This window comes from Anastrepha obliqua, chromosome 2 (assembly GCF_027943255.1).
Source record: "Anastrepha obliqua isolate idAnaObli1 chromosome 2, idAnaObli1_1.0, whole genome shotgun sequence".
NCBI classification, from domain to species: domain Eukaryota; kingdom Metazoa; phylum Arthropoda; class Insecta; order Diptera; family Tephritidae; genus Anastrepha; species Anastrepha obliqua.
The window spans coordinates 21095726-21111465 of record NC_072893.1 but is presented as its reverse complement, the minus strand read 5'-3'; the positions used below and the strand labels follow the sequence as shown (position 1 = coordinate 21111465).

At 37.3% G+C, this 15740-nt stretch overlaps 1 protein-coding gene across 1 annotated transcript; it reads right to left on the bottom strand.

Annotated features, from left to right (window-relative positions):
• Positions 1 to 4772: 4772 nt before the first annotated feature.
• Positions 4773 to 15117, bottom strand: LOC129238455 (glycine-rich selenoprotein-like). Its single transcript, XM_054873479.1, has 3 exons — positions 14939 to 15117; positions 5274 to 5358; positions 4773 to 5200 (listed from the first exon to the last, which is right to left on the bottom strand). Exons 1-3 carry the CDS (start codon positions 14955 to 14957, stop codon positions 4960 to 4962), a joined length of 345 nt encoding a protein of 114 aa, XP_054729454.1. The 5' UTR covers positions 14958 to 15117; the 3' UTR covers positions 4773 to 4959.
• Positions 15118 to 15740: the final 623 nt, after the last annotated feature.

The window sequence follows — 15740 nt, the reverse complement described above, 5'->3', positions numbered from 1 at the left end:
GAGAAATTTTTGCTCCTCAGTTAACTTGTGCGGAATGAAACGTGTACAGACCTTTCGTAAGCCCAAATGCAAACAAATCAGTTAAAATGAGATAAATCGATGTTTTGGAGATATTCAACTCCGACTCCCTGAATTTCAACGATGATTTCGGTTTATTTTTGATAAATTTACGAACAATTTCGATAGAGTTTTTGGTGATTACTGATTTTGGGTGGCCCGTATGTTCATTGTCAGTTATGTCCCCGCAACCATCTCTGAAACGTGTAAACCACTCATAAACTCTGGCACGAGATACAAAAACGTCGCCATAAACTTTTTCCATCAATTCAAATGTTTCGGTAAAGGTTTTACCGATTTTAAAACAAAATTTGATATTAGCTCTTTGTTCGAAACTCATTTTTGTACCGATGACACAAACATACTGACACTTAAGACGCATTAACTTCGCTTCCACTGAACCGAATGTCACCGAGCTTTCACTGGAAGTCAGCTAGGGATGTAACTTCCTACGAACTAACTCATTAAAAATATGGTGCCATCAAAAACTTTGGACTTCATTTTGTAGCTATAAAAAGGATCTTCGAAACAAATTCACAAAGTGACAGAAGTACAGGCCAGCCGAGAAAACGATGGAGGTATGACTTTGAAGGCGACTTTGATATCAAACGATCAGCCTTGATCGAGTGATGTGGAGGCGAATTGTAACAGAAGCAATGGTTCACCCCGAACTGTGATGCTCTGATGATGATGATGATGAGTTAATGCTAATTGTTGCTTTCACTTAAGGCGTTAGGGGTAGGCAGAGGGCCGAAAAAATTATGAGTTTCAATAATTTGGTTTTGCTAGTCAATTGGTTTATTTTACAAAAATAAAAGCTAGCATTAATACAACATGTTTCGACTTGAGTTTAGCAAAATTTAAAAAAAAAAAAAAATTAAATAAAATTAATAGTTGTAAAAGTTATCGCTGTTTGTGTGGAGCCTGTTGCTCCAGAAGTCCCTTGCGGTGATCATCACAAGTCCTTGGAGATTCAGCTAAAACCAAACGGACAAGAGAAATTAGTTTTATTAATAGATAATCTTCTGCCTGATGGAAGCTTTTTTTAAATTAAAAATATGGCCGTCTCAGGAAATGTTTTTCAGATTTTCGAGAAAAAACCGACATTTAATTATTTAAAAAAAAATCGAAATTTTTGAAAAAAAAAAATTCTTCTATCAGGCACGAGTTTTTTATATTTTTTCAAAATCAGTATAAATTTTATTGAAATCTACCAAGCGATTTTAAAGTTACAGTTATCTCTTCTCTTCTTAATTGGCGCGATAACCGCTTACGCGATTTTGGCCGAGTAGGAGGATGGTTCCATATGTAGAAGAAGTCCACGCAAGTGTGGAAAGTTACTGATCGCCATTCACTTGGAGTTGGCCAGGACGATTTTTCTACATATGGTTCAAGCAGTTCACAACTTCCGGGATTAGCCCAAGTATCCTCTGGGTAGCTTCCGAACACCCGTTAAGAGTGACACAACGTGAGAAGGCGAAGCATTCCAGGATAGCTGGTTGTGCGCTGGGTTGGGACCCGCCACTAAAGAATACCCCCCAATGAAAAGATGTACAAAGCCTCGGTGAGACGTAACAGTGATGACCAGTTCAAAAACATAATTTTGAGAAAAACGCATTTAAAGTTTTGCTCTCGAATGCTCCGGAGGGCCCTTTGTTAATTGTTGAATAGCTCGAAAAGTATTTGCCGGATTCACTTAAAATTTTCACACAATATTTTTAAGATATTATACTTTAGAAAATGTAAAAAAAATCCAACTTTTTGAAAATTCTGACTACCCCTAACCCCTTAAAGTTCAGTTTAAATACCCAGTTGCAGACACAACAGGAAACATGAATAAGTCTTGCTGCTCCTCTTATTTGATAACCTAAAATATTGTTGCTCTTAAAGGCAAGCAGTTAGAGACAAGGATGATAGATTTGGAACTGTGAAGTGTTGTATTGGTCAACTAAGGTAGGCCCTAGAAATTTGATGCATCGATGCTTTTGGATTAAAGAAAGAGGAGTGTTAGATAAATCGGGTTAAGAGGCTATGTCAAGAGATAATTCATGAAAGAGAAGTGAAATTGAAAGAGGAGTTTCCAGTTGCTCAATTATGTGATGATTTGTTAAAAAAAAATCTGAACTCTTGTAGCTTAACGACCATTGCATTCCCTGTCTTAATTTAGCTTTGTGCGACTTCTGGCTATTCAATGAACTAAAAATCGAATAGTCCATAGAAAAGGTTGAATGTAAATTGTCGCTTAAGGTGTTATATACTATACAGTTAGAATTTTCAAAAAAACAATTTTTTTTTAATTTTTTTTCTTAATGTCGGATGGTCAAAAAATGATCAAAATATTATAAAAAACTTAGTGAATTCGATACCTTCTAGAAGTTATAGTCAAAGAGGGCTTCAACAAAAATTACTAAACTCCTAATTATAAACCAACCCCAAGTATACGATTTTTTTTATTTTAAGGTTAAGTTATATATCTATAGTTGGAATTTTCAAAAAAAAATTTTTTGTTTTTCTTTTTTTTCTTAATGTTCATTTATTTAAGAATACACACAGAAAATTTAATACCGTTCCGGTGAATATATTCGAAGTTACGCCCAAATTTGAAAAGGCGTTTCAGAGTGCTTGGAAGTACAAGGCCGTAGCGGCAGCGCGTTTTTCTCAAAATGGTGTTTTCAAAGTCGGTGACCAACATTACTCGAAAACAGCTAAGCCGATTAGTCTCAAATTTTAACACGAGCTTCTTAAATATATTTTTTAGTAATTAATCGAAGATATTTTCTCACCGATAAATATGTTTTTTTTATAAACAATTTAAGTCCGAAATTTTGGTCAAAAATCGACTTTCTTTTTTGAGAAACCGCCATTTTGTCAAAAAAATTTATTTTGTGTGTATTTTTTGAAAGGAGCTCCCGGAGATCAGCTTTAGCTCTTTTCTAAATAAATATTTTTACTAATACTAAGTCTTAAAATATAGTTAAATGGTAGCATAATGTGAGTAAAATTTTTTAGATCAATAAATTTAAAAGTTTTTTCAGAAAAAAACTGTAAAATTCGCTTTTTCGGCCTTCTAACTGTATATAAAGGGTAATAAGGCCTCTCTGCAGTCTTTTCTCATTCTAGCAGTTTTCGGATTTAACATTCTCATGTCGACCGGTATTATATACTGGAATGACCAACTGCTGCCGCTTCAGCGAAATTATTCTAAATTTTCTTTTTTTATTCCTTGTTCAGTCCTCTCGGGAGCATAGGGCCTCGACAAGACGTGCCTTGCGTTGGTTTCGTTAATCTATTTCATTTCTGACAGGGTAGGAGATTAGACTGCCGCTACTATTCTAAATTATACCTTTGTGTTAAAGGCGGCCGTTACCACCTTGGTTGGCTGGTTGGTTGGTTGAGGTCTGTGCGGTTAAAGAACCTTATTGGGTTGTTGACGTCTAAGACAGGCGAAACTTTCGAACAGTGGTTTCCACAGGGCAAGGCATTCAAAGTCTCCAGGCGTTCCGTCGTTTCATGTTTATCAACGTTTGTTTCTGGTTGTAGGTGGGCCATAATGTTCTGTTAACTTTGCATGCTGTCTGGTCTCCCTATCTTCCTTCCGCGATTTGTAGATATTTTAAAGAAATTGCATTCTTGATTGCACTCAGTGGTGTGAATATCGATTCTGCAAAAAAGTTATTCATGGCAGATCCCCTCTTGCCAGTTCATCTGCCTTTTCGTTACCTTCAATGTTCCGGTGTCCCGGGTCTCAGATTAAGATAATTTTATGGTTTATATTCAAGATGGTAAGGTTATTTCTGCTTCGTTCCACCAGTTAGAGGTTGCTGTAACTGAATCTAGTGCCTGGATTGCAGCTTGGCTGCCCGATAGCGATATTGCCCTTAAAAGAGGGATCTGCGATTAGTAGCCTACAAGCTTCCCCTATTGCCAGTACTACTCCGCCTGGAAGACCTTGCAGGTATTGGGAAGACGCACAGATTTTTCAATTCTAAGTCTATGAGAATATATACCAGCTCCAACACCACAATCCATTTTTGAACTATCTGTGTAGACTATAGTATCGAAGTTGTTCAGTATGCGTCCTTACTCCATTCCTTTTGAGATGAAAAGACAGTGACAAAATTCCTGTTGAAAGTCACCGTGGGGACGATGTAATCAGCCTTCTCCGAGGTGAACTGTCGCAATAGTAGACTGACACGACCATAAGTGCTTTTCTTTCAGCGACCCACTTCATTTAACCTAATTGCTTTCATGGTTGCCATCGCCTTGATATGGAGATCTACCGGAAGAACGTGTGCCAATGCATTAAAAACCTCCCTAGGACATAATCCGACTGTACAGACTGATTCTTGTGCAATGTACAAGTACTTGTACAAGTAATTTGATATTGTAATCTCCCCTAGAACTTTGCCGGAAGTCTTGGTCGCTCCTCATCACAAACGGATGTTCGCCCAATAATTAACTGTGGTCACAGATAGCGAATTGGCCCCTTTGCTATTATCTCCTCGCATTTTTTCCCATCCAAAAACAAAAAGCGAACAACTGCTCCTTTTCCATCTAAGCGAAAATCACGAAATACGTCTTACTCAAATAGCTGCCAAATCCAAACTAACCTATCCATCAGTCTGAAATTTGTTTTGACGTCGTGCCTCAGGAACGCCCTCGGTCATCAAACACGGGAACTTAGTATAATTAAAAAAAAATCATCAGAAATCCCTTTGAAAAATCTCACATTTAATTGCTCGTTATTATAAAAAAAGAAGTCTTACAATTTTTTAGTTATTAATTATTGGATACAGTTATTCAAAAATACCACAACACAATCTCATCTAGATTACATAATTTGACGTACTGTGACGTGCTAGTTGTGGGTTGGCAGTGTCTAAAATGACGTAACTAAAATATTTATCCGCAGCAACTGCCACAAGGCGCATCTATTGATCGGTTATTGATACGTCCAATACGACGGTTTGGACCGAATCCGCCACCACCACCATTTCCCCCGCCGCCACCACTACCTCCACCACCACCACCTCCTCCACCACCGCCACCGCCGCCGAAGCCGCCGCCCCAACCGCCTCTACGATTATTACTGCCGCTGCTACTTCTCTCGTCCTTTACGAATGGCGCTACAAGTCCTCTGAAACTATTTTGAAATAATTATTGTAGTAATACTGCCTAAGTAGACTAAAGCAAAGGAATAAATTTAAATTGCTTACAAGGTGATCATCACAAACCACAGGCCTGTGAAAATTTCTAAAACACGAGACACGGTCCAAGGTCGGCGCTCCAAAACGCGTCCATCTGCGAAAAGAGATGTAAAATTTATATTAATTGAAAAGTGTCGAAACGAAGCTTCGCTTATAAATTTTAAGTCAAGAGTCAAACGGTTGTTCTATTTTCGGAGCAACTTTTTGGAAAAATTTTCAGCAGAATTATAAATACCCCTGAGGAGTACTTTCCCACGGATTGCATTTTTCTATTTATTCTTCTAAATACGCAGAATTTTCCCTCGTGAATTTTGCATTTTCCTGGTCTTATTTGATGAAATTAACTGACGAATTTCTCATTTTCGTAAGCCTTCGGACGTTTGCCCAGACGATTATCTTTTCAGCGTTGAGTGAAGGAATCTGTGGGACCTACAGTTTTAGGCCGACTCCGAACGACAGATATTTTTTTATAAGGAGCTTTTTCATGGCAGAAATACACTCGGAGGTTTGCCATTGCCTGCCTAGCGGCGACTGCTATTAGAGAAAACGGCTACCGCAGCAGTCCGTACAACAACAAATCGCCGTTACAACAAATACTGCAGAAGTTAATGAAGTTGTGCGGCAAAGGGTTAACTCGGCATGGCCAAAATTAAAAAACCGGGGGGCTATGTGACAAAAGAATGCCACTTCACCTAAAAGAAAAAATATATAAAACTGCCGTGCGTCCCACTTTCTTATATGGGGCCGAATGCTAGCCTAAAAAAAAGTTACACGACAGAAAACTTCCACCAGCAGAAATGAAAATCTTGAGATGGTCTGCCTCGGTCGCAATGCTGGACAAAGTGCCTAATCGATTCATTCGTGGAAGTGGAAGTCTTAAAAGAAAAACGTGAAAGTCGTATTCGCTGGTATGGGCATGTCCAAAGGGAGCCTGACTCAGATATGACAAAGAACGTGATAAATATCGCCACGGCGCCGAGGAAGCCAGCTCGACCACAACATACATGGACGAAGCAAATAGAAAGTTACATGAAACATGAGGACTTAAACACGGAGACGAACCAGGCTCGAAAAATCTGGAGATTACGCACCAGGAGAGTTGACCCCAAGGGAAATGGGCTAAAAGCAAGGAAGAAGAAGAATATGTTACAGAATGTCACATATTTTATTATTAAAAAAATACCAAACCTCACGTAGGTAGGTAGTAGTTATAAGTAGCAGCCGGTCTCTAGACCAACTCACTTAGACCGTTGCCGATCTATTGTGACACCATAGCAGCAGTTTATCTGCTACTCCTTGCTAAACCATTTGATTTAAGTGCAAACTCATTGATCAGGCTGACACTTATATCCCTAAGGTCATCAGTATCATTTAGAAACGATGAACCAAAGTGTCTAAACCTAGTGGCATGCCACGCGGGACAGTAACAGAGAGGGTGTCTAACGGACTCTTCCTCCTTCTCATTTTTGCAACTTCTACAATAGTTCAAATGAGGTACATTCAATCTTTGAGCATGTCGACCTAGTAGACGTATTTCTAGTCAAAAATGTGTATCTGTATCATCGTGGATGCCACAGCAGCGCTTCTCCAATAAGTTACACTATAATAAAAATAGTTTATGCTTTGATTCGAGAGAGCTTTAAAAGAGGTCACACGATCAGCGCTGGGCTTAAGAATTTTGACTGTGAATCTTTATTGTTGTTGTTGTTGGTGTAGCAGTTTACCAAACCCTGTCAGTGCGATGTAGTTACCGGCCATCTCCGTCTAACTCATCTAATGGTAGACCCAGAAAACGGGTTGATTCGACAGGTTGGGTCCAGAGGGAGATGGGTGTTAGGTGAGTAGGTTTAATGCGGCATGTGAAAAAGTGGTTGGTGTCGTGCGGTGTGCCTTCAAATGCTGAACATATATTGGGTATGTCAGGGTCGATTCTGGAAAGGTAGAAGTTTAGCCAGTATCCAGAACACAATGGGAGCAAAGTTAAGGACTCACTGGTCGGGAGTTCAGGAAAGTTCTAAGTATTAGAAGGTAGTAAGGGTTTAGTTTTTGTCTGTATACTGTCCGATCCAGTAGTTGTAAATGTGTTTTGTCCTGTATCTTGTCAGTGTACTTGAAGAGATGCCTCCAGACGTGCCTTTAAGGTGGCTCAGGTTCTAGCAAGCGTCTGCAAGGATGATACCTTCGGTAGCACCTGAGTAGAATCTGCTTGCTGAGCGTTTTGTTGTGCTCCATTGTTGCCTCATTGTGTAGGTGTTGCAGGGGAGACATAGGAGGCATCCGGCAACTTTCCTGATTGCAGTATTTTTATATGTCTGTAGCTTCATCCACTGAGCATCACTGGTGCCAGGCGACTAGACAGGTGCAGCGGAATTCAGAACCGGTCGGTCAATTGCTTTAAATATCGCCAGCAATATTTCTTTGTATTTGCGGACCTCATTGATTTGAGAATGCGATTTTGGACCTTAGTAGCAATTGCGGTTGTGTGCGCAGAAAAGGGTGTGCAAACTATCAAAGGTGACGCTCAAAATTTCGGTGTTGTTTACTGTCGGTATCGGTGTGTCATCGACTTTTACCTTTAGCTGACCTCCATAGTTCAGGTGGTAATGAGGGTCGCCGTGGATTTAGTGAGGGAAAATTGGAGATTCGTCGTACTGAAAAAGCGAGAAAGGCGGATGAGTAATTGTTTACTTTGGTACACAAGTCATCGATGATATTGCCTGTGTATCCCTCATCGCTGAATTCGGTTTTATATTTCTGTAACTTTAGAAATGTTTTTTTTTTATATTTGCCCACAATATGTCCTTGTTCTGAAGTAGAACTTCACGGAACAGGATTTGGTAAGTATCTACTTTACAGCTCGGGTGCCAAATATTATCAAAAATATTCGGTATGGGTACGCGTATCGGGCCCAATATTTCAAAAACAGAGCTCAGTTCTTTCAAACCATTCAAAAGTTACTAACAAAGAAACCTTTCGCAAAAATGGGATTTTGGCTCACTGATTACTCATTCATGATACTTATTCCATATAACTCGTCACTGCTTTCATAAAAAAGATGTAAAGGAAGGATAGAGAAGTATGCACCGATCTTAAGAGTGAAAACAGTACCTTTCGGAGGATTATGCTTTGGTTTTTAACTAATTTATTGTTAAAATTGTGTAGTTTAGCGGAAATTTAGTGTTGTCAGACACCTCAAAACAGAGCTTAGCCCGTATGCAGGTAGAATTTTACAGAGACGCTAACTGGAAAAGTGTTTGTAAATTTGTAGAATTTTTGCGTAGAGTTCTTTTTCGCATAGTCGGCCTTCTGTCGCGCTTCAAAAAAATAGCTCTCATCAGTCCAACTCTGGCTATGCTATTTTTTAACGCTTTTTACAACGCTTCGAATTTTGACCATATTTGGCATGGTAATAATAACAAAAGGGCCAAGCCTTCCAGATTTAGAAATACTACACGGCCTATGCCTCGATTTTTGCTGTAAGTTCTCTCTGGATTGCCGTTTTCCAATAACAGTTGTTTGGTGAAATCCGAAATTCGTTTTATTAAATCTGAATGAGCGCTACTGGACGCAATGGAGGATACTTGTCTACTTTGCAGAATCTCGTGAAGTTTGTCAACACTGACGCCTAGATATTCTAAAGAGGTATTTGCCTGTAATGCTAACACGCGGGCTGTCTTTCGGTAATGCGGAGAGACTTTTGGACTTTTTAAGTACATCTTCGCCGACGCATGAAACCAAAGACTTGAGATGCCGCAAAAACTACGATGGCGTATGATCACCAATTTCTTCGCCGTCGAGGAGCTGCTGTAGTTTAGACTCCTTTGATTTGGAAAAGCGTGCTACTTGAACAGTTTTCAGCATAGGAAAGGGTGCTGATACCAGTGGATCGACGATAATGTTTTTAACTTCAGCGTATTATTTCTACTTCAGTATTTTTTCCTAAAACTCTTTTCTGCGTAGGCGGCCTTCGGTTGCGCTTCAAAAAATAACCCTCATAAATTAAAAATTCATATATAGCATACAGGGTTTGATTTAAAAGTAATGATTCCGGCGGATGCGTTTAAAAAATGTTTCCTGCAGTGGAAGGACCGCTACCAGCGGTGTATTAACGCTCAAGGGTCCTATTTTGAAGAATATTAGTTGTATAAGCCAAAAGGTTTAATAAAACTGCTTAAAAAAAAAATAAGGCTCATTACTTTTCAATCAAACCCTGTATATGTATGTATGTGTGTGGTATGGAGACACGATTATCTGAACTGAATACAAATACTTAATTTTTGTTCGTATTTTTATTTTCATTTGCAGATATCCGGCAACACATTTTTGTTGTCAATTCCAATCAAATGTTATTCTCGTTTAAAATTCGGAAGTTTAAAATTTTCCTTGAACTATGTATATTTTGAATAGAAGAAGAAAAACAAGTAAAAACAGGCGTGTGACGGGTATATTTTATGAATTGAAGTGAAATTTGGATGAAAATGAAGAAAATATATTATAATGTGCCAAATTATAATGAAGTTGCCGAAGACACTTCAGAGGCCAACAGGTTGTTCAGGAATCACTCGTTAACATCTCCAACAAGTTTCATTAAATAAAGCATTTGCCTAAAATTGCCCAGGCGCTATTTATTTTGGTATATTGACCATTTTTGATAAATTTTGAAATAACAGTGAGATTAACAGTATTTAGCAAAATATTTTAGTGAAAATATAAAGAATACAGTGTAATTCGTGTTCAAGTGATGTAAATCGGTGCGTCAGTGAACGAGTATTTAGGCTACAAACAGCCACTTTTACGAAATGGTTTTTTGTTAATAACTTTTGAACGGCATTTAAAAATTACGAATGGAATAAACGGAAATTGCCAAATATGATATTAAAAAAATGGTTTCACTTAATCCCAGAATTATATTTTGTGAATTAATTTTTAAATTCAAACTTCCGCGAAGTTTCGCCTATATGACGCTAATATGTTACCTAAGCATTATGACCCTGATCTATTCTTTCATAGAAGAAACAGATTCATCATAAATTTAGTTGACCAAAAATAAACTTTAAATAGACTCACGCCTTACTTAATTATGTTTTGCCCACGTATGTTTGGAGTTTTGACTCCCAAGTCCCGATTATTCTTACATTCCTAACTGCACGAGTACGGGGCACGAAACACAAAATTATAGAAAATGTTGTTTGTAATAGCAGCCGCCCCTTGACAGGACATGGCAAAGCATTTTTAGAGCAACCTGGTAAGTACTTCCGCAACCTATATTTGATATTGGCATCGGACTCAGATTGTCAAAATCTCTATCTTTCACTCGCATTGTCCCAAAAATATGCTGTACTTGCAAAATAAGGGAAAGTGAGAGAGCAAAATGACATTTCATTTTGAGGGGAAGTTGCAAGTTTTTACTGGATACATTTTTACTTGTAGAAATTTGCAAGTTAGCAGCTGATCGCAAAGTAAAAAAACAACACGAATTAAAGTTTGCAAATAGCAATTGCTAATGAAATATTCTACACCTGACAGCGATGAGGGAATCCAAAAATTATTGTGGACAAAACGAAATCATGTGATTCTAAGCTCGTTTTTTTGCATTTTATTTGCTTTATTGAAGTGAAACTTCTTTTGTCTCGAAGGATGAAACGCTGTGAGGAGTAAAACCATAGCGTTTCATCGATATGTGACGCTACGCCAGCGCCATCTGTTAAAAGCGTGGCGTGGATGAAACGCTGTGAGGAGTAAAACTACGCTAAACTACGTAAAACTCACGCTATGCCAGCGCCATCTGTTAAAAGACTGGCGTGGCGTGTCGTCGTGAATGTAATGCGGTCGTTTATTATTGCATTCTTATCGAATGTAATTTGTAAATATGACATTTGATTGACGGCCGCCGTAGCCGAGTGGGTTGGTGCGTGATCACCATTCGGAATTCACAGAGAGGTCGTTGGTTCGAATCTCGGTGAAAGCAAAATTAATGAAAACATTTTTCTAATAGCGGTCGCCCCTCGGCAGGCAATGGCAAACCTCCGAGTGTATTTCTGCCATGAAAAAAATCTGCTCATAAACATATCATAAAACAAAATGAAATAAATGCATAAAAAAAAAAAAAAAATTTTTCTTGTGATTCGAACCAAGGATTTCGGATCGGAAGCCCACATTGCTAGCCGCTGGGCTATCGCGCTGTGCTGTCGCCGCAAAATAATGTATCATAAATCTGTTTACCATACCAAAGACCATACACTTTGCGAACGCATTTCGGTGGAAACAGTTGACAGTTATCCCAAACACAATATTATATTAGTAACGCGAGACGCGTCATAGAGTGTGTGTGTAGTTTTGAGCAAATCTTACAAACATATTTTGTTTTGTTGATTGATTTCTGTTAAATATGGCATCAAATCAACAAAAACGGAAACCGAAAACAGGTGCTGAACGGCAACGTGAGTATTTGGAGCGTAAAAAATTAAGAGCTACTGTTGAACACCGTGACAGTGAATCCTCCGGTTGTACGATAAGTGATAATTTGTAGTACCAACAACAAGATGCGGAACTACCATTGATGCAGTATTTCATCGATACCTTGATAGATTAGAATGTAGATCATTTTTTACGTATTTCAGTTACCATAAAGCCCTTGTTTCATTTTTGGAAAACGAATCCAATAATGATAATGACAATGCCGAGAACCAAATGTAATTGAGTACAATAAATTCATTTCTTTTTATATTAAAATAAATAAATAATTCTGTTTAATAAAATTCCATTCCATGCTTTCCATGACTTCTGCATGCATTATATTGAAATAATAGTTAAATTATTGATTTGTTGATAAAAGAAGTTTCACTTCAATCGTGCGGGTTCCGTGAACTACCACACACTTTCTTTTTTTTTTTAAATTTAAGGGCTTACATGGGTTTCGTGGGTTAAAAAAAATCGATTTTTTTTGGCTTAATAATTTCTACAACACCTCAAGAATATTATCATAAATTTTCAAGTCGATCCGAATAATAGTTTCGGAGATACAGCCTTTGGAAGGTGTGCGCTCCAAGCCACAAATTATTGTTACTCTAAACTTTAAACGCGTTTTTCTCGGAACCGTGTTTTCAAAGTCGGTTGTCAAATGTTCTCGAAAACTACTCAACCGATCTTGATGAAATTTTACACAGGTGTTCGAGATACAATTTACTCGTGCCTTTTTTTCAATTACAACTATTTAAAAAAAAAACAAATTGTCAAGCAAATTTGACCAAAATTTTCATTTTTTTGGAAAAATGTCTACCAAAATTCCAATTTTTACTTTTTTTTTCTTTCCTACATTCAAGCACGAGTTTATGGTCTTGACTAAAACACTTATTTTCCGAAACATCAGTTTGGTTTCAGGAATGAGCATTCGACAATTGAGCAAGTCCATAGACTTGTCGAAAAAATACAAACAGCGCTCGACCGAAAACAAATCTGTTCAGCAGTTTTCCTGGACATATCACAAGCCTTCGACCGAGTGTGGCACCAAGGCCTACTCTTTAAAATAAAAAAGAAATTGCCACTAAATGCCTATTTGCTCCTTAAATCATATCTAAACCAACGAATGTTCTACGTAAATTACGAATATGAAATTTCCAATTTCCAACAAATTAAAGCAGGGGTCCCACAAGGCAGTATATTAAGTGCAATCCTGTACTTAATTTTTACACACGATCTGCCAACCACAAAAGGTGTACTAACTGGCACTTTTGCCGATGACACTGCTATTATGGCGACAGCAGTGGATCCTGTAGAAGCCTCTTATATGCTCCAAATAAGCATAAATAAAATCTCCAAATGGCTCCAGAGCTGGCGGTTGAAAGTAAACGAACATAAATCTCAACACGTAACCTTTACCACAAAAAGAACCACCTGCCCACAAATCAACTTAAACCGTATTCCAATTCCGCAATGTGATAGTGCTAAATATCTAGGCATTCATTTGGATAAACGGCTTACGTGGAAAACGCATATCTTTACAAAAAGGAAAGCTCTAGGTTTAATATTTCGTAATATGTACTGGCTGCTAAACCGCAAATCCACCCTCTCAATGGACAACAAACTTATCCTCTACAAATCTGTGATAAAACCAGTCTGGACTTACGGAATCCAACTGTGGGGTACTGCGCCAAATTCAAACTTGGAAATCCTGCAGCGTTTCCAGTCCAAGACTCTACGCACCCTAGTCAACGCTCCGTGGTACGTGACAAATGCCCAAATTAAAAAAAAAAAAAAAAAAAAAAAAAATATTTGTTTTTTCATTTTTGTTGATCCTGTCAGGAGTTATGCTGAAAACGCGGACGCACCTTTTTTTCGAGGGGTCACCGGAAATGACGTCACAATGGAGGAGTTTAAATTTTTTTTTTCTTTGAAAATTTCAGAAATTATTCTTTAAATATGTATCTATAAGACAGAAAAAGGTTTGAATCAAATAAATAATTTTTTGCATAGAAAAAAAAAGAAATATTGAAAATAGGCCTTTTTTTACCCGACGAAACCCATGTAACCCCTTTATTGTTAATTTTTGTGATTTTTCCTGCCAAAAATTTAATCAGATGTTCGTAAAACTTGCAAATTGTTACTGGTTTTGCGTTCATGTACTTTTTTTTTTTGATATTTTTCTCTCTGGGAGAGAACTCTCAGAAATTCAGTTACTGGCAAGTTACTGGATAAATTTTACATGAATAGACCTATAGTCGTCATTTGTCAAAAATTGAAATTCGGTATCTACTTCTAAAATGCATCAAATTTGTTTTCCCGATATATCAAAATTAAAAAAAACCTAGTCTGCATTTTTCTACAGCTCACTAAACTTTTATTGTACGCGAATATGCGAATTGTGGGTATTATGTTTTTTTTTTTTACTTTTGATTTAACTTTAACTTTTCTTGATATCCACAAAACTCCAGGGTATTCCACCGGCTGTGAGATCAAACTGTATTTTGCGTAAAAATGTACTCGTCTGTACCGTTATTCGTCCCCTTAGTATTAAAATAGCCTATAAATTTTTTGATGTTTTGAGAAAATGAATTTCAAACTTTTTGTCGAAAGTAGCTCTCACTCAAATCTCGTTATGTCTGTAAATATTTATTATTTTTTGACTGACGTTTTGACCCACTTTGTGGAACTAGAATTTGACAAAATTTTGACTACATATAAAATTGACGATGGAGAATCCAAAAATTCAATAAAAAAATAATAGCCTATGAGCACATAGGCTATTGTTATACTAAGGGGACGTATTGGTGTATGATTCTTAGCTTTACAATTTGTAAAAACAATTTGCCAAAATTTGCAAACAGCTGTTTCTTGTGTTTGTATATTTTTGCTAACAAACACTTTTCAAGCACAAATTCGCAATTAAATGACACTTTGCTCTCTCAATTTTTGTTTTTGCAAATTTTTCGGTACACAAACACAAAGCCCTGACACAAAAACACAAACAGACTCTTGTCAGTCATCATTCGATATATAAACTGGCCTAATAAATAGCATTTGAGCCTGAGCTGTGTGCTCAATCATAACTGTTTTGAATTATTAAAAATATATAAGCAAATATGTTTCATAGCATTTCAATTCATTTCTCTGGCTCTACTATAATTTGCACATATTTTACACAGCCTCTATTAGTGCAAGGTCTTTCGGTTTTGTACCTCGATCTATGTAAACCATTTTACTATGACTTTCGGTACTCCACAAAAGCTCTACGCGCTGGTTTTAAGTTCAAACCCTTTCATTTATTTCATAAAATGAGTGAAAACAAATTTTTAATACACAAGAAAATCTTGCGAGTTCACTGGTTTACAAATGACTTGACGTAAAATGGGTTGACGTGTACTTGTTGCAGAGTTCGAATGACGATGAATTGACTTTTTGCTGTAATTTCACATATAGGTGGCGCTTTTTAAGCTTTTTAAAAACTGCTTCGCTTGGGTAGATCAATACTTTGTAGTTTATGGAATACAATTTTAAAATCGGAAAATGGGTGTGTGTGTCTAATATAAAAACTTCAGCAAAGAGTGGCTAGGAGAAATGAAATGAATACAGAATATACGCTAAATGCGGTGATCCATTTATCATTTCGAATTCAAACTATACATTTTTGCATCTTTTACACGGATATTATTTTTTTATTCAGACACTTGCAAAATAGATCGCCTTTCGCTAGTATAAAATTGGAAAATACTGAAAACATTCGCTTTTCTTCGAATAGCAAATAATCCATCGCAATGCTGAGTCGACTGGACACCTAGAAGCTGAGCTTAAACTCCACTCTATTATTTTTTTGTAGAACGCCATTCATGGTAAATGTTACGCTTTTCAAAAATGTTACGAGACGATTCAAGAGTTGAAACATGAAATCGTCATTGCATTGGTGAGATAAGTGCCGAAACTCGGGACTGATAAAATGAGTTACTGTAAAGTCAGCCTTGGAAGTAATTTGAATGATGGCAA

Coding starts and splice junctions, on each gene's coding strand:
- LOC129238455 (XM_054873479.1), bottom strand. Junction 5,201..5,273: donor TGGTTTGTGATGATCACCTT/GTAAGCAATTTA, acceptor ATTTCAAAATAG/TTTCAGAGGACTTGTAGCGC.